General features: G+C 37.2%; 1 protein-coding gene across 4 annotated transcripts in view; it reads right to left on the reverse strand.

Annotated features, from left to right (window-relative positions):
• The window catches only part of SLC4A7 (solute carrier family 4 member 7), a 109,531-nt gene that overhangs the window by 5,944 nt on the left and 83,347 nt on the right, over window positions 1–20,240 (reverse strand). For 2 of the 4 annotated variants that reach the window (XM_047769268.1, XM_047769261.1), the window contains 9 exons: window positions 17,725–17,886; window positions 17,228–17,341; window positions 14,272–14,433; window positions 13,845–14,096; window positions 9,042–9,110; window positions 7,565–7,738; window positions 4,080–4,211; window positions 3,002–3,099; window positions 116–223 (listed from right to left, as the gene is read on the reverse strand). In XM_047769268.1, the coding sequence (XP_047625224.1) occupies window positions 116–223; window positions 3,002–3,099; window positions 4,080–4,211; window positions 7,565–7,738; window positions 9,042–9,110; window positions 13,845–14,096; window positions 14,272–14,433; window positions 17,228–17,341; window positions 17,725–17,886 (1,271 nt within the window). The remainder of the gene's footprint in view (window positions 1–115; window positions 224–3,001; window positions 3,100–4,079; window positions 4,212–7,564; window positions 7,739–9,041; window positions 9,111–13,844; window positions 14,097–14,271; window positions 14,434–17,227; window positions 17,342–17,724; window positions 17,887–20,240) is intronic. The other 2 variants (XM_047769272.1, XM_047769264.1) reach the window with 1 other exon arrangement.

Consider the following 20,240-nt stretch of genomic DNA (forward strand, 5'->3'; position numbering starts at 1 on the left):
AAGGAGAATATAAATTATGTAAACTGAGTTAAATTTAATGGTTTTACTTAATAGCTATCCATAAGTAAACTGAAAGTTGGCCACAGTTAGAAAAAGCATAAATCATTACGGCTACCTCGTGTTAGATCTGGTTACTTTGGCATTCTCAGTATTCATGGACAGTGCCTTCCACTGTGCAGTTTTGGCCATTTCATCTGATATGTTAACAACTGAGGGATCAACACTGAAGAACAAATATACTTTCTGGTTAGTATTCATTACTTGCAAAGGCATTAATACTGTCATTCTTATTATCTATATAGTATTTGTTTTCATAAACTTAAAACTGACGGAGTTCCCATTATGGCACAGCAGAAATGAATCTGATTAGGAACCATGAGGTTGCAGGTTCATTCTCTTCCCTCGCTCATTGGGCTAAGGATAAGGATCTGGAGTTGCTATGAGCTGTAGCGTAGGTCGCAGACACAGCTTGGACCTGGCGTTGCTGTGGCTGTGGTGTAGGCCGGCAGTTGTAGTTCCGATTAGACCCCTAGCCTGGGAATCTCCATATGCCACAGTTGCGGCCCTAAAACACATAAAAAATAAATAAATAAAATTGAGAAAACTCTCTGCCATGCACTGTACCAAGGTCTAGCAAGTTATTAGTATTTTGGACTCCTATTATAAAGGTCTCATGGAAAAACTGCATCTTTCTGTATAGTCAAAACTAGGAATAAGATTAATTAAATTGACAGTGATACCCAAAGATGGTCATCTTGGCTCTAAGTACACTATTGAAATAACAAAAAAGAATACATTAATGTGTGTTTAAATATAAAAAGCGATACAACCTCAAGTCAATTCGAAAACTTTTATAATCGGTACAAACTTCATCAAATACCCAAAGTATGTAAAATTACAATTATGATTTTATTACCATATCAGTAACATTTTTCAGTGTCAAAGTGTTACTATATAAAACTTATCAAAATCCAAAGAACAAAATACTCTCATTATAAGAAAAATGTAACCATTCCATATCCCTATGAAATACTGTGAAAGTATTTCCAGACCCCAAATCCAATAATGAAGATATTCATTAAATAATACTGTGCTCAAGGCTGTCTGTCACAAGTAATATGAAAGTACTCGGAAGTTCAGAGAAATACAGCTGCAGGTCCTTTTTCTTCACCAAAAGGAAAACATTTCATGAAAACAAGCATCAAATACAAATGTCAAGTTAGACGTTAAATTAAGAATGTGATGTCAGCCAGGTGATAAATGACTAAATAGCAGTCATTTAGAAAGTTCTGGCTTTGCTCACACTTTAAATCTGCATGTCATTTATGCTCTAGGACTGCAGAGAGGTGTGACCTGGTCATAGGAGAGCCTCTCAGAACAAATGCTTCACCAAGACAAGTTTGAAAACGGCACACATTTGAACACCCTGTGGCAGAGCTGTCCAACTTGAAAACCTGTCTACCCCAAGTAAAGTTTCTTTGTTCAGCTGCCAACTTTAAATAACTGAAGAAATTCTTGAAGCATCTTCTAGCTTCTAAATGTCCTTCTCTAAGCAAGAAATTCCCCATTAGTAGACCTTTTCTGAAGAAAGTATACATTTTGTTTTTCCCCAAAATAAAACTAGATAGGAAAAAAATCTGTGTACAGTAAATACATTATTTTCACAGTTTCCAAACACTTTTATATGTTATCTCATTTCATTTTCATGGCAAGTAGAAATTCTGGCAGATAAAGAGGTCAGCCAATTCCTTGCATTCTAGATGTTTAAGCAAAGCAGCATTAATCATGGCTCCTGTCATCATTTAAAAGATAAAAGTAAATATACATCTACCCATCCCTTTTGTGAAATATTAGTTTAAGTATGGATTGCATTTAAATTTGTTAAGGTCCATGCATAACCACAGTGAGAAAGTGATAATACAGAGCCTACAGAAATTAAGTGGCAAATAATCTCAGTGAACTGTTAAGTCACTAATAACTATCATGACAGTTCCTAAACTCTTTCTGGCAACAAAGTCAATACATTAACTCATTTAACAAACATTTATAGCATCTAGAGAAGCAAAGGTTGCATTTGGATACATCACAATGTCTACACTTGGCATTTAATTTTAAGTACATAAAAATTTGAGGGAAAGTCATGAAAGGTAACAAACAGTAATACCAGTGATGAAAATTAATGGTAAAAAGTATTAGAATATTACTTGTGAATTCATTTATCAAAACTAATCAATGCATATAGGTCCAAATGCAACCTCTATACAAACTATAAAGATTAGTTGAAAAAAGGTTAAAGCAAGCTCATTAAATATCAACAAATATTTTTCATTAAGTGGTCAGGAAAGGGACCTATATACATTCTAAAACTGATTTGTCTACTGTATTTATAACTATCTCATTCTATATTTCATAACCTTTAAGGTATCCTTGCCAGATTACTTATACAAAGCGCTATTTGAGACATCTGGCCTTCAAACCTGGTACGTTTTATTTTGTTTTGTTTTGTTTTGTTTAGGGCTGCACATGCAGCATATGGAAGTTTCCAGGCTAGGGATTAAATCAGAGCTGCAGCTGCTGGCCTACACCACAGCCACAGCAATGCCAAATCCAAAGAGCCACGTCTGCGATCTACACCACAGCTCACGGCCACGCCAGATCCCGAACGCAATGAGCGAGGCCAGGGATGACCCCAGGTCCTCATGGTTACTAGATGGGTTCACTACACTGAGCCACAATGTGAACTCTGATTTTAAATGACACTGAAACAAGAGGAGTGATGAAAGACAGGACAACCTCGCCTACTTGGTGTGGAAGCTGACGTCGCCTACCTGTGAGCATGGAGGGGAGATAGCAAAGCCCTCTGTTAGCCCACATGCCAGGTTCAGGGTTTGTCATCTTTTAAAAAATAGGTATCATGACTTTAGAGAAACATTACATATGGCTTATTCATGCACCTGACATGTATCTGAAGTACATTTTACAAGATAAAGCTGCATCTCACCTGTATTTCAGGGCCTTAACTGGAATCTGCAAGAGGCTTCCCCCTTCAAATGGAAGGTGCACAGTGTCTTCACCAGAGTGAAGCATTCGCTCAGCCTCCTTTAAAGCACAAACATGAAGAGGTTACCTTTCCCAAATATTTCTAGGAGAATCAATTCATATGTAACATCCTAAAGAACTAGAAATCCAGCCTGGCAGTATTAGTTAATCTGCCATGACTTAAAATTTCTCTTTATTATTGTGAACACATGCTTGTGGCACAAGATGAAAATAACTTGTAAGGATTAATTTCCAAGAGGTTATAACTTTCATCTATGTAAGTTAATCATTCCTACTGCTTATCAATTTTGCTACATACATCAATTATTAAGTAGGTGTACAATGAGAGACAAAATTTTGTGAAATCTCCTGGCTCTCACTATAATACAACATATTCAAAACCTCATTTGGATAAGGCAGGGTTTCTCAATCTCAACAATACTGACATTTAGAGCCAAACAATTCTTCATTGTGGGAGGGAGTCCTGTGTATACAGGATGTTCAGCAGCCCATCAGGTGTCAGTCGCAGACCCTTCCATTCTGAAAATCCAAGTCACTCCAGGGAGTTTCCTGGTGGCTCAGTGGATTAAGGATCTGGCATTGTCACTGCAGTGGCTCGGGTTGCGGCTATGACACAGGTTTGATTCCTGGCCCAGGAAATTCCACATGCCATGGGCGCAGTCAAATAATTAATTAATCAATTTTTTTACAAAGTCACCGCAAGTTGAGAGCATCTTAGCTAAGAGACATGAACCAAAATCATGACATGATTATATGGGTGAGGGCAGGCGGGCAGTACAAGAAGACACCGAGAGAGCATTACCTCTTCCTTTTTACTAATAGAAACCCCACTACTTGAGGGTTGTAATGTACCCAGCCTTAACAAAAATAATAAAATACAAAAGAATAAAACCTAAACTAAATTTCCTAGTACTCCTTGCAACTCAGCGTAGTGTCCTATCCTCATGGATGCTAGTCAGGTTTGTTAACTGCTGAGCCACAACAGGAACCCCATACATTTAAAATTCTTATGTTTTTACCTCTTTCTCTTTTTTCTTTTTGTCGTCTTCTTTCTTTTTCTTACTTTCTGGCATAAGATCATCAAGCCAACTAAGCTCTCTTTTTGTGAAACACAGATCCATGAGTTTGCGTACGAAGACTAATGCAAGAACCTTTAAAAAGTGAGGGAGAGAATATTGAGTAACATCTAAAAATACACACAATATATCACTTGGAGAAAAAAAAAAGGTGATATATTTGATCACATGATAATTAAATGTTTTGCATATCTGTAGTAAAATCAGACTATGAACTGGGAGAAAATATTTGTAACATATAAGATAGCTATAAAGTGTTTCTATCCAAACTACACAGAACTTTTAGAAATTCATGAACAGGAGTCACAAAAACCAATAATAGAAACAGGCAAAAGATAGGAAATAGTAAGAAGAAATGGCCAGTGAATACATGAAAACATCTTCAACCTCAGCGGCCATTAAAACAAAAGCAAATTAAAATAATAATACATCTTTTTCACAAATATGGTTGGAAAGTTAAAACCTAGTGCTATAAAATGGGTTCGCTAATGTACGGCTTAAGAAATTTTAAAAACCTCTATCTACTTATATAATGTATAAATGTAAACAATAAAAATAGTAATCTTGTTTTGCTGTGAAGAAACGCATCATGCTTAATCTGCCTTATAGCTTCATGCATGGTGTCCACCTAGCGGTCACATAAGACAGGCACCACACAGCGCTGCATAGAGGACACGCAACACACAGCAGGGAGCCAGGACTGCCAGACCTTAGCAAATGCCAGAGAAAGCTAGGAAGGGGCAGAGAATGGTTTGCTCCCCTGGGGTTTTGGGGAGAGCAGGGCCCTATCCTGCCCCATCTTGATTTCTGACTTCTGGCCTGCAGAACTGTGACACAAATTTCTGTTGCTTTAAGCCAACAAGCTTGTGAAACTTTGTTACAGCTATCCTAAGAAATGAATACAGATATTATCATAAAGTATTTTTTTTCTTTAAATGGGTTTCTTCTTTTAAATTTATTCTTAACTATTTTAGTTTTTGGTCGCTAGTGTGGATACAATTTTTTCCATTTCCATCTTTAGCATGATTACTAAGATACAGCCAGTATATTATACTCAAGTTTTCTTGTATTCAGCCACCCTAACAAAATCCTTATTAATTCTATTAGTTTTTAGGTTTTATTTGCATCATTTGGGTAAATAGGTACACAATCACTTTACTGACAAATAATGTTATCTCCTTTTTATACCAATTATTGTCCTACTCATATAACAGAATTGTCAATTCATATCAAACAGCAATAGTAAACAGTGAACTTCTTCCTCTAAATCAACCACAAGCCCCTGGGTTAAATTTGCTCTACCACCTGTTTTGTATGGCTTGTGAGCTAAGAATAGCTTATGTAGATGAACATTTAGAATTGATTTGATGATAGGAACACCAACTTTGAACTCCAATTATCCCAAATAAAAAAAAATCCATTCTTTTCATTAGTATTCTTTTTTTCGGTTTTTGTTTGTTTTGCTTTTTTAGGGCCGCACATGCAGTATATGGAAGTTCCCAGGGTAGGGGTCAAATCAGAGCTGCAGCTGCTGGCCTACGCCACAGCCACAGCAATGTGGGATCTGAGCCACATCTGCAAATACCACAGCCACAGCAATGCCAGATCCTTAACCCAATGGCGCAAGGCCAGAGATCAAACCTGAATCCTCATGGATACTAGTTGGGTTTGTTACCACTGAACCACAACAGGAACTCCCCAGCAGTCTTTTATTAAAAAACAAACAAACTATATACTTACTTTTTAAATTTTATCAATAAAAAATTGTGGAAACCTCTCTCTTGCTAAATAAGTGCCTATATAAGAGTCTAGTGGTCTACAGAGCCAAAAATTTACCAACCTGATGCTTTACATAAAAAAGTTTGTTGACCTCTCCTCTAGATGTTCATATTTATTGCTATAGATTCATGTATTATTTTCTTAAGACCCTTTGCATCTCTTCCAAAAGGCTATATCTTTTCTCTTTCTTTTTAGGGCCACACCCACAGCAACATGGTGGTTCCCAGTCTACGGGTCCAATAGGAGCTACAGCTACCAGCATACACCACAGACACAGCAACGTCTGCAGCCTACACCACAGCTCATGGCAATGCCGGATCTTTGACCCACTTTGTGGATCCTAGTGGGTTCGTTAACCACTGAGCCATGATGGGAACTCCATGATGGGAACTCCTATCTTTTCTCTTTCTTAACCTTTACATATTTTGCTCTCATTTTCTTCTTTACTTATGAGTTTATCCACTATTAATCTTTACAAATAAAAAACTTGGTTGTATTTAAGTTTTTTTGAATAATAAGGGCAATGAAGGGCATACATTTTCCTAAGAGTATAACTTTAGCTTTATCTCATAGATAAAAAGTTACTCATTTCTTTCTTTATTTGGCTACACCCACAGCATGTGGAAGTTCCAGAGTCAGGATGCCAACCTGTGTCACAATAGTGACAATACCAGGTCTTTAATCCACTGAGCCACCAGGGAACTCCCCAAAGTTCCTAATTTCAGTGGTTCCACAACGGTTTTTTAAATTCTGTTTTCCTTCAAGGCTTATTTCAGAATTTGATTTCTAAATATTGAAGATTTTTTAATGCGTTTTCACTATTTATTTAAAACTATATTTGTGATCAGGGAATATCAAGTGGGTAATTTCCACAGCTTTTTAATTTATAAAGATTTTTCTTTGTGGCCAGGTACCTAACCAACTTCTAAAAATTATCTGCAAAAGGATGAATAGCCTCTATTTGCAAAATGCAATTCTGTAATGCAATAATTTAATGAATTATATTCATTCTTATTAATATCATCTATAATTCTTTATTGCTTTTTAATTTCCAGATCTATTCATTTCTGAGAAAGATTTATTGAAATATCCTATTAAAGAACCATGATGTTCTGGTTGCTTTGCCTTTTATATTTGGCTATCATATTTGTTCCATAAATATCCTAAGCTCTGAAGTTTTTTAAAAGTAGAAAACAGGAGTTCCCATTGTGGCTCAGTGGTAATGAAACTGACTGGGGAAGGATATTGGTTCAATTCCTGGCCTCACTTAGTGGGTTAAGGATTCAGCATTGCTGTGAGCTGTGGTATAGGCCAGGAACTATAGCTCCAATTCAGCCCCTAGCCTGGGGACTTCCATATGCAGTGGGTGCCGCCCTAAAAAGACCAAAAAAAAAAAAAGAGAGAGAGAAAAAACAACAACAGTGTTCTATAGCCTAAGATCTAAAAATCAAAACAGGCCAAAATTTAGAAAATGACAAGAAAATTCAATTCTGAAAATGACTGGCTTCACAGCTAGAAAGAGCTAATTCCTCAGGTGCTTAAAAGTCCTTTGCTCAAAGTCAATTATAAATATTAATAAGATAATTACTATCAAAACACACAAAAAATGTTATTAATTAGTGATGAAGTCTTAAAAATAAACACCTCACCATCATGGGGAAAACGACTGCAGCAGCTGAAGCTTTTATCACCCACAAGAGGACCAGACAGGTGAGCTGGATGACCGTGAAGATATGGACCTTCCAGAGAGGCACATAGCGCAGGTAAATCAGGTCGGGTTGGTGCTTAGCAGGCATTCCAAATAATTTTATGCGGTCAAAAAACTATGTATCAAATGGAAAACAAGACAAGAAAAAGGCTTCAACAAAAATATCATTTCTGCTACTTGGGAAAAGAAATTCCACTTTACGGTTTTGGGATTTCAACCATAACTTCCTTGATATGTTCCGACAGCACAGGCGAAATGCTTCAGGTTACATCTTGATCCCAAGAAGGAAAATATAAAGGCAACCATTTGAACAAATGTAATTCAATAATCAGAAAACTAGTCAAAATATTTAATTTGGGCAGGGATAAATTCACAAGTCATTTATTCCCTTTTAAATTGTCTCCTAATACGTAAAATCAAAAGAGTAAGACTCTCCCAAGGGTCTTTCTGGGTCTAATATTGCCAATCTTATGAAAATGACCAGAGATAACTATAAGCAATTTTCCATCCACGGAAAGGGAAACTCTGAACCAATCCCTTGGTCTCTTTGAGCTTTAATTTCCTCATTTATAAACTGCGAATAAGATCAGTCCTACGTATCTCACAAAAGTGTCGTAAGACAATCAGGTGAGTTAATGTGATCATCTCTAGACCCTGGACTGCGTGGACCCAGACATGCGCAGCTCCTGCCTGGTGGTATGGTTGGGGTGGGGGGTGGGGGTGGGGAGGGCGGTGACCCCACCTGAACAGCTACATGACCTACCTTAAGATCAGGTCCCCACAGATCTTAATAGATTCTATCAGGCTGGTTCCCAAAAAATACCATAAATAAGACAAAACAGGGTACTGAAAATAATAGATTCTAGGCTTGACTCCATGGCTTACTTAAAAACCTTCAGTAAGTCAAGTTCTGTTTCATGATTGGGGGAATTAGTGTTTCTCCCTCTTCTGTTTCCCAAAGTTGTTTTGAGGATCACAGAAGATCATTTATGGATAAGGCTTTATAACCTGTATTGCACCATACAAATGGCAGGTATTACCACTGTTACAGAAAATGAGTTAGTATTTATGTTTTCTTTTTAAGCCATTGAAATCGCAGTTCTAACATGTCAGAAACAGTATTTTTTTCCCCATTCCAATCCTTTCGATCCTCCTTCTTACTATACTAGTCTTCATTGATGGTCACCTTTCATTAGATTCAATTAAAAATAGGTAAGGACATAGCCATTCATGATCTCACTCTCAGGGGAAAAGATGTACATACAATAATGCAATAATTACTTGGAAAATGTGTTTCTGAAGTCACCTGCTCCCAAAATATCAGAGTTGAGAATAAATCACTAGCATCACAAAAACAATCTTTGCAACTATAAAACATTTACATTTTTCTACAAAATCATTAAATACTTAAGACTTGCCTGGATTCCTTTTAATGAGGAAACTCCCATATAAAGGAAAACACCATACAAAACAGGCATTGGAATAAACTGTAAGTAAAATGACCACAATTAGAACCCATACTATGAAAACAATTTCAGTTAAAAAAAAAAAAAAAACATAAAAAATTAGTCAGTGAGCACCTATGGAGATAGACTTAAGTAAAAAAAAATACATAAAAACATAGTGAGTACCTATGGAGGTAAAATTAAAAGATCTTTCAGTGACGAGACCTAACTTTTCTATAAACAATAACTTCCTTGAAAAATCATTTGTCTGCTACATGTTCCTTCCTAAGAAGAGGTATGTTCAGAGGTTAGGAGCACAGACACTACAATGAGACGACTCATTGTAGACGACTACATTGTTAACTGGTTTAAAACCCCAGTTAACATCTTGTTAAGCCTTGACCTCTCTGTGCCTTGGTTTCTATATCAGATTGTCTTGAAGATTATTAAAAAATTTCAAACACATAGAACGCTCAGAAAAGCACATGGTACGGGTCGATCACTCAGAAGGAGTCAGCCATATTATCACTATCACCACCCTAGAGTGACTATTATTCAGTATTATTTACTGAACATATATAATTCAATTCCACCCCCAAAAGAAAGTCCTTGTTGCTCTGGTAGTTAGAGGGAGCCCAAACTGCCTCCCTGGTCCACACCACAGGCACCCTACAGGAAAGCTGGGAACAGGTCCCATTCATTGTCTCAAACAACACACCCAGCACTGCCCTCCCACAAGGAGAGGGCCAAGAGCACAAAAGACTTAAACAGTCACAGAGGAGACACACTCCCTGATACCCCTCTTTACTAAACCACCTGGGGTGTTCTTACCAAAGGCCCTGGAAAAGAAAGAAAACAGGTCAACAATCTAACCAATAACCTCAGGAAAGCTCAAGAAAATATTTTATCCATAAGACAACTTCAGAATGTCAGGAAAAATGGGAGTTCCCGTAGTGGCACAGTGGAAACAAATCTTACTAGCACCCAAGAGGATGCAGGTTCAATCCCTGGCCTCTGTCAGTGGGATAAAGGGTCCGGCATTGCTGTGAGCTGTGGTGTAGGTCACAGACACAGCTAGGATCCTGCGTTGCTGCAGCTGGGGCATAGGCCAGCAGCTGTAGCTCTGATTCAACCCCTAGCCTGGGAACCTCCATATGCTGCGGCTGTGGTACTAAAAATACAACAAACAAACAAACAAACAAACAAAAACCCAGAATGTTTGGAAAAATGAATAATTAGAATGGGGGGGAACCTCTCAGAAATGAGAGATATAATTATAAAAATAATTTAAAAGGATTTTGTGATTAGACTAAAGATATCAATATAATGATAAGGAAAATGGAGAAGTTTTATAGTGAAAGCATGAGGACAAGAAGAATCCAGGAAGTATAATATCTGTCTACCTCAAGTAGAAGAAATATCTAAGAAAAGAGAGAAGAGGAAATAAACAACTGAGGAAAATTCCCAGTTAAAGACACAACTTTCTAGAATAAAATGACCCCCAGACAAGTAGGGTCAATTAAAAGTCCCCAACTTTCTACTTAAATATTCTAGCGAAATTTTAAAACACTAGGAGTAAAAAGGACATTTTGGTAACTTCTAAAAGGCGGGGGGGGAGCCTCTAAAGATACGAAAACCAACAACTATCTGACGTCTTATTAGGACCACTGATCTCTAGGCAAGAATAACTTTAAGACTCAAAAAGTAAACTTGAACCTTGAAATGAATATCCATCTATTAGTCAAATGTAAGGGTAATTTTCAAAGATATAAAAACTATGAAAGTTTACTAATTATGCTACCATACAGGGAAAAAAATCACCCAAGGAGTTCCTTTAGCAATACAAAAAAGAAATGTAAAAAAAAGTGGAACCTATATATGTACTTTTTTTAAGTAAGAGGAGTTAAAATATATTTAAGAAAACTTGTGTCTTGAGGCTTGGGTTATTTTTCTAAAATAGCAGGAGTTAAGGAAATATTTCCACCTCCACAGGCTGATCACACCACTTAAATCCTCAGCGAATATTTAGATCATGATACTGACTGTGCGTTCCCAAAGGGCTTATTTACATTTTTATAATGTAGTTTTTCTATAAACTTTTTCTATAAAGCACAGGATGTAAACATTAGTAACCTCTATAATAATAAAAAACTTAAAACCGTCAACAAAAGGCAAGTGACAGAAGGGAGAATGGGATGCTGGGCTAACTCCTCATGACAACATGACCTAAGGTCAGGGGCTCCCAAGGCTTGTGGTCTCAGTCCATACTCCTAAATAGCAGTAGATTCTATATTTATAGCACTTATAATAAATAGGTAGTTAGATAAATAGGTAGTTAGATAAATGGGAAATAGATATTCACTGCAGCAGAAATTAAAGAATTTTAAGTTATTTTAAATACCTTTCAAAATAATAAACTCATTCCATTTAGTATAAAGAACATATTTTTACTGGAAAGCTATAATTTTCAAAGAACATAAGATTGAGTGAGAAGAGGAACACTGTTCTGTATGTCTGTAAATCTCTCTAGTGGGTGGCTTAGAAGACAAATGAATTCTCATAGCTGCACCTGCATTCAATCTGTTGCAAGATGCTGTGCTGGCCGAAGCATGTGAAGACAATCCAGCCTCACACAGTTATCTAACTGGAAAAGGAAGGATCAGGCAGACCCCCAACATGATGTCCAGGACTCCCAGAAGTCCTCAGACTAGACTTTATTAACAAGTCTAGAAATACAGATATAAAAAACAGACGACTTATGGTTGCCTAGGGGCAGGGGGGTCGGAGAGGGACGGCATGGGAGTTGGGAGTTAGCAGATGCAAACTATTCTATACAGAATGGATAAACAAGGTCCTACAGTATAGCACAGGGAACTCTAGCCAATCTCCTATGGTAAATCATCATGGAAAAGAATATGAAAGAATATATATATATATATTGTACATGTATAACTGAGTCACTTTGCTATACAACAGAAATTTATACAACATTGTAAATCAACTATACTAGAATAGAATTTAAAAAAAGAATTACTATCTTAGGTAAAGAAAATAACGTGAGAAATAAAATGAAAGTGTATAAAACTATAACGGTGTTAACTACCAAAATAACCTGAAAAACTAAGAAGTGAAAATTTTACCTCTGGAGAGTTCCTTTTGGAAAGTGAGAGAAAACAGACTAACTTCTCATTTTATTGTTTATTTATTTATTTATTTATTTATTTATTCTTTTACATCTGCTCCTGTGGCATATGGAATTTTTCTAGCTATATGCAGTTAATACTTAAAAAATTTAGGAGTTCCTGTCATGGCTCAGTGGTTAACGAATCTGACTAGGAACCATGAGGTTGCAGGTTCGATCCCTGGCCTTGCTCAGTGGGTTAAGGATCCAGTGTTGCCGTGACCTGTGGTGCAGGCTGCAGATGTGGCTCGGATCCTGTGTTGCTGTGGCTGTGGTGTAGGTTGGTGGCTACGGCTCCGATTTGACCCTTAGCCTGGGGACCTCCATATGTCATGGGAGCGGAACTAGAAAAGGCAAAAAGTTAAAAAAAAAATTTAAAAGGCAACCTTCATCAGTAGGAGACTGAACTGAATACTTCTCTCGTGTCAAGCACTTTTAACAACATACCACTCGGCATTAACTGCCCATTTGCCTATCTGTCATCAACTAGATTGCTTCTTCAAAGAGACAATAACACGTCCTATTTATTATTGTTTGCTTGGTACTTAACAGCCCAGAAAGTACTCAACAAATATTTGGTCCATTAATTGGCTTCATGAAAGAAAGCTAAAGAATTCTAGTATTAACTACAATTTGGGGGGTTAATATGTAACACATACTTAAGCACACTCCAAATTCATACCCTGATGTATAAATATTTACAACTTTTTACTCAGTCGTTTTCTTTACAGCAAAAATAACTACAATGCCAAGGGGGAAAAAAATGGAGTTGAGCTCTCCATGACAAATAGAAAATTTTAGATTAGATACTTAGCTCTATTTGCTATAGCTACCGTTTTTTCTCTAAATCACTAAATTCAGTCGATGTGTATAGTAAAAATTAGCTGTGACTAAAAGATGTTTAACATAAAGTATAATTTCTTACATGTTTCATTTATAATATTAGCTGGTTTGGGGTTTTTTGTTTGTTTTGTCTTTTTGTCTTTTCTAGTGCCGCTCCTGAGGCATATGGAGGTTCCCAGGCTAGGGGTCTAATCAGAGCTGTAGCCGCCGACCTACGCCAGAGCCACAGCAATGCAGGATCCGAGCCTCGTCTGTGACCTACACCACAGCTCACGGCAACGCCGGATCTTTAACCCACTGAGCAAGGCCAGGGATCACACCCACAACCTCAAGGTTCCTAGTCGGATTCATTAATCACTGAGCCACGATGGGAACTCCTGGTTTGGTTTTGTTAATGAGTGCTACTACTTATGTTCTATTTAGTTTATCAGGAAGAATATATTAATTAATAGCAATATTATTTTTAATGTTTTGGTCAAATAACTCTTTCATCCATCTTTCAATATTACTTCCTCTAATATTCCTATAAAATCTTTCAGATCATAACTAAGCCATGGATTAACTCCTTCCAAACCTTTTATCTTCAATACTATTCTTTTGCATTATTTTTATATAGGACATAATCTGACACTGAAATGTCTAGACTACTAACCACTACTCCAAAACATTATTTTTCAAGTTAAGTCCTAGGAAATTAAACTAATTTTAGTTATTTTAAAAGATTTTTAGATATTGCAATAAAGAGATTTTACCTTTAGTACTGAAGTCATGAACACAGACAGGCCCATTAGAATAAAAATCATTAGCCCTGTAACCCGCTGTTCACGGATTCCCAAAAACTTGGGTTGTTCCCCTGGAGCAGAACATTCAGATTCAACTTTTAAGCTGTTGACATGACTTATTGACAACACTGTTGCAGCCACAAACCATGGAAGTCCCATGACAGAGCAAACTCCCAACATAACACCAACCATGAGCAAATCAAGATGATAGCCAGCTCCTTTCTGAAAAGTGAATGAAACATAAATATTTGTAAGCATATTGTTTTTTAGGTTAAAATCCTCTACTACCCAGAAAGAGAGAAGAAATTAACCTGACATCTTTTAACCTTCTAAGTCATTATGAAAAAACCTTCAACTCAAAGAAATTACAATACTTGAGACAAAATTTTTAAATTACCTTCAATTTGTGTTCCTTTCTGTTTATGATTACAGCTGTAATTTGTTGATCCATAAAGATGAGAATGGTACAAAGAAGAGCTGGAATAGCAGCTATTAATAAGGTCCACCAAGGATTTTCTCCCAGCGGGCTTATGATCCAGCCCCTATTGGCATCAGTAGGCTGTTTAAAAAATTCAAAGTTTAATAAAAGAAAGAAAGAAGTTTTCTTCTCCTACTGCACAAAATTTCCACAGCACAGACTGTCTACTCCAAGAAATGCCACGAGATCAGAAAGAACTGGATAAATCTTGGGATATACTGTGAATTATTTCAAAGACAACCATAGGAATTCTTCCCACCCCTAGAGACAGGCCCCTTGTTCACATGACACAGCCACTCTTTCCATCTAGAAGTGGAGTCTATTTCCTCCCCTTTAACTTAGATGACCTTATGATTTACTTTAACCAACAGAATAAGGCCCTAGTGACACTCTGTGACTTCTGAGTCTTGATCTCAAGGGCGCTTGCTGCTGCTTCTCTAACCCTCCTGGAACCCTGAGATGAAGTTGTGGAAGAAGGCTGGACAAGCTTTTCCAAGGATGAGAGCCAACATGATGAGATGTTGGAGGGAGGCGACTCCTCCAGGCACCTGAACAGAGGCATGTGAATGAGGCCGTACTGCCCCCCACCAAGGCAATAAAGACAAAGCCACAGAAAGACAAAGCTAAGCCTGTCCCAATTGTCACAGATTTATGAACCAAAAAAAAAGTACTGCTATTAAAGGCATTATGTTTGGGGAGGTCTGTTTCACAGGAATAGACAAGTGAAGCAGAGTAACAACACTTCAACATGCTTGTATACAGTTCATCAAGTGAATTAATTCACCTACTAAATCAACTTCTAAACTAGCCTGCTTCAGAGATCTTACAGAATAGTGATCCTAGCAGTCTCAGCACTCAATCAGTGCACTATTTTCCCAAAGCATCGACTGACAAAAAACTGGCACTATAGCAGATACTAATACATTTTCAGTGCTATAACATAAAATTTGTTTTATAATAAAACATTTTTAAAGATCAGTTTATCAGGAAGGATATATTCTTAGAGGATATTGGATATATTAAAATTTAAACATGTTTCTACTTAGACTTCATATTAAGCCTGTTTTTTTCTTCATGAGAACATTTGTCAACACTAAAGGGAAATTTACTATTTTTGAATTCAGGTATTCCATCCGCATACTACATACATTAAATGGCTTCATATTCAATAAATGAATAAAAATGTTTTAGCTACACAATGCATATATTCTTAACTGTTCCTTAATTTGTTTTCCCAAATGTATTTTATGCCCCTTTAAATCAATTTGCTACTTAAAAGCTAGGTAAGTAAATGAATAACAAGGATATATTTGGGAACCAGAACAAGGAAATGGGATCAGGACTACAGGAAATTCTATCAATATAATTTATAGTTTCATCTATTTGTAAGACTTAGTAAAAATAGAATGACTTTGATACAGTCATCTCTTAATGGCCTAAAATCTTTAGTGACTCAATATCAATGCTTTTAAACAAAGCTCTCCAAACTTTTTTATTACATATTCTTAGTGAACAATATATATCCAATGGCTCTATACTCATTTATGTATTATGTTACTAACAATTATCCTTTCACTATATTCCTTATTTCTAATGCCCTTTAAATCATCTGTTTCTAAAGGAAGTCATATAATTTACTAAATGTAAATATAAGCAGTGACACAAACACATGACTATTAAAAATTTCCAGGGAGTTCTCTTTGTGGCTCAGCAGTTAACAAACCCAACTAGGATCCATGAGGGTGCAGGTTCGATCCCTGGTCTCACTCAGTTGGTTAAGGATCTGGCATTGCTGTGAGCTGTGGTGTAGGTTGCAGACCTGGCTCAGATCCTGTGTTGCTATGGCCATGGCATAGGCAGGCAGCTGTAGCTCTAATTTGAGCCCTAGCCTGGAAACTTCCATATGCCACAGATGTGGTCCTAAAAAGCAAAAAAAGAAATCCAGAAACTAGAGTTCCCTTGGGACACAGCAGGTTAAAGATTCAGAGTTGTCTCTGCAGTGGCCTGGGTCACTGCTGTGGCACAGGTTCCATTCCTGGCCTGGGAACTTACACAGGCCACAGGCACAGCCAAAAAAAAAAAAAAAATCCAGAAACTATCCAAAAGCTGCCACTTCCAACTTAGAAGGGAAAATAAATATCTAATGCTATATTGTGCACACTGTGAATTGTACACAAAAGAACTAGAGTTTACTAATGAAATCAAAGGGCTCATAAATGCTTCAATTAAGCATCATTTTTCTTGTGGGGAAAAAAAAAATTTTTTTGATTCTCTCCTGATTCTGCTGGAAAATGTTATAGGAAGCTTTCCAATTACTGTCAGATATATTATACCACTCTCCCAAAACTTTTAATGAGGATCTTTTGCTACTCTTATAAATTCCTTGAGTTACTTCTTTATAAAGGAACAAAGAATGGAAAGGAGCAAGGCCAGGGATCGAACCCACATCCTCATGGATGCTAGTCAGGTTCATTAACTGCTAAGCCATGACAGGAACTCCAGAGGCTATTCATATTTTAAAAATAACTCCCGGAGTTCCCATTGTGGCGCAGTGGTTAACAAATCCGACTAGGAACCATGAGGTTGCGGGTTCCATCCCTGGCCTTGCTCAGTGGGTTAAAGATCCGGCGTTGCCGTGAGTTGTGGTGTGGGTCACAGATTCAGCTCGGATCCCACATCGCTGTGGCTCTGGTGTAGGCCGGCAGCTATAGCTCCGATTCAACCCCTAGCCTGGGAAGCTCCATATGCCGTGGGAGCGGCTCAAGAAAAGGCAAAAAGACAAAAAAAAAAAAAAAAACTCCTTAGGAGGCAATGTCTCACTTTAAGGTAGTTTAGTGTCCCCAAGTAACATACGGCCAAGTGTTTTAATCCTTACCTCGAATTTTTCAGGAACATGAAGCTTAGGAGATGGAACTCCTACAAGGTAGTCAATTACAACCATTATTACTATGGTGAGAAATACAGCAAAGTCACTGATTGTCGATCGCACCTATGTTAAAGAAATTATGTTAGTACACAAAATAGAAATACTATGTGTCCTTTCTAAATAATTCTTTTTATCCACAAACTAAAATATGCCACTAGACAGTGTGAATGAGGTTTTTAATTAGTGACAATGTGTCAGTGAAATTCATGTTTCATATTTTTTGCAAAAGAAACACATTTCACAACAACCGACCATCTCCCCAAAGTATTCCTACCGATAGTTCAGACATGTAACGTACACTTTTCCCTATAAATAATTTCTTTATAGCTATTTCGCCTGAAGTCCTAATCTCAAACAAAATCAAATCTTCCGTTTTGAAATAAACCTAGGAAATGAAAACTAAAAACATGACTACTACCAGAACTCCAAAATCACACACTGATTACCTTGGTAGGAAAATAGCGCTTGGTCTTAAATTGCTTGAGGAATGAAGACAGAAAAAATGTCGTGAAAAATAAGATGACACACCAAAAGAGCACATCTGGAATATAAGGTCCATGGTGACTACAAGCTGATCCTACAAATGTACCATGAAAGCTTTTACATTCCTGAAAAAAAGGGGGGAAAAACAGAAAAGAAGAGGGTAAAGAAGGTTTTCAGCCATCCGGTAAATTACTAAGGAACTTTGATGCCTCTGAGATGATAATAAGACACACCATTATTTAATGTTTCACTCAGAAAAAAAATTACAGGTCAACACTAACACACCACCAATTTTAAGACATATCCTGAGTTCAGGGAAATCATGGTCTGACACATACATCTTACATCACTGAACTGAAGGACAGTATTCTGTCAAGTTATTCCATCATACTGCTTTCTTTCAACTCCTTATTTCCTTCAGTGATAGGCTTCTCTACTGAGTATTAATTCCCTAATTTTTTTGTTTGCATTCTCAGTCAACAACATCACTATCTTTACTTCTGAACAAGTTGCTTACAACAAAAGCAACGTAACGAAAATTACTACTCTGCCTTTTTACCAATGCTGAGTAAGAGATGGCTGTAATAATAAATTCAAGTCAGTAATAAAAACTATGTTTGACTTTTCTGACCATGAGAGTAAAGCAAGGGACTGTGCTGGAGTTCTGTGGTGGCTCAAGGCATTAAGGATCCAGTGTTGTCACTGCTGTGGCGCAGGTTCAATCCCTGGCCCAGGAATGTCTACATGCGATGGCCAAAAATAAATAAATAAATAAAACAAGGGACTGTGAGCATTAAAGTTGACCACTGAAATAATAATATGTTAATAAAATCAATAATATAATAAGTGATAGAGCATAATATAATATAATTATAGAAATATACTGACTTGATTTTCCTTTGGGGAGAAAAATAACTGAAAGGTAACCAGAGTAACGAAGGCACGTGGTCACAAAGTCCTCTCCGTATATATTCTAATGAGACTCATTTTAATTTTTGGCCACATCCACAGCACACAGAACTTCCCAGGCCAGGGATGGAAGCCAAGCCACAGCAGTGACAACGCTGGATCCTTAACCCACTGAGCCACCTGGGAATTCCTAATGAGACCCATTCTAAAAACAGAACTCAGGTTTACTGAAAGAAAAACAGTTAAAGGTTCCATTATTCTCAATTTCTATCTTGTAAGATTAGTAATTCTACAATTTACAACATGGGTCATGGAAATAAAAGCTACATCTACACACACACAAAAAAAACCTGTTGGGGTTGGGGGGTGGGGAGATATACTGAGGGTTTGGAATGGAAATGTTATAAAATTTGGTTGTGATGAGTGTTGTACAACTATAAAAGCAATACAATTCATTGAGTAATAAAAAAAATGAAAAAAAAACAAACCTGTTGGCCTGTTAGATATCAAGAAAACCCACTGACAAGGCCCATATCTATAATATCAAGGCTTCTTATTCATTGTGACATGAGCTTTTTTCAACAAATCACTCTCCTCTGAGCACCCTGAACTTTACCTCTTTCCTAACAAAAATGACTGTTTCAATATAAAAGAGCAAAGCTTTACTCTTTTAAACCAGCACTGTCCCCAGAGCTGTCTGTGCTGGTAAAATGCAACGTGTCTGATGCTCAGCACAGCAGGGGTCTAGCTACCCAAGGGGACTGAGCACTTGGAATGTGACTTGTGCAACTGAGAGACTCAAGTTTTAACTAATTTCATTGAATGTACACTTAAATAGACACATGTGGCCAGGGACCACCATACTAGCCAGTCATAAATTACCAATGGGATAAAATTTCAGATGATACCCCTCCAATGATGTATTTAGGAGATCACTCTCACGCTTAGCGAGAAAAGCATGGCCTACAATTGCTTACTGATATAAAAGGAACCAGAGAAGCTCAGGAATCCTGGCTCTAATGGATACTGCCAGCAACACTGGACATCTTTATTTCTAAATCCCAACCTTGGGAGTATCCAAAACATATTTGAGGGCTAAAACAATATTTCCCACCAGAATACAGAAATATGTATGTAACAGTCTTCAGTACCCAGTAGGTGCTCATTATAGGTTTTGTCCTTTCTCCTTTCTTTCTCCTCAGTACTTAAGTCAGACTCATGTCTGCAAGGTAAGCAGGTTGGGTGTGAGTATTCTTAATCTCCTAAATAAGTGGTTCATGGAGCAGACAGACTGACAAACAGAAGAGGATGGACAAGTGGATTCAGGCTGCTGAATTGTCACCTCTAGGACCTGCCGCTAGAGGCCCATGAATTTACCAACCCAAGTAGAATTAGAGACCTGAAGCATATTCACATCTTTCCAATAATTGTATCCTGGAAGTCAAAAATAGTCTGTTTGGGTTACCCTTAAACATCTTTTCAGCCTACACAACTTCCGTACATGATAAATAAAAGTGTGGTAACACCTATTTGGCCAACACAACACTCTATTCTGAAAACATACTATTTC

Source organism: Phacochoerus africanus, chromosome 1 (assembly GCF_016906955.1).
Source record: "Phacochoerus africanus isolate WHEZ1 chromosome 1, ROS_Pafr_v1, whole genome shotgun sequence".
In the NCBI taxonomy this organism is placed as follows: domain Eukaryota; kingdom Metazoa; phylum Chordata; class Mammalia; order Artiodactyla; family Suidae; genus Phacochoerus; species Phacochoerus africanus.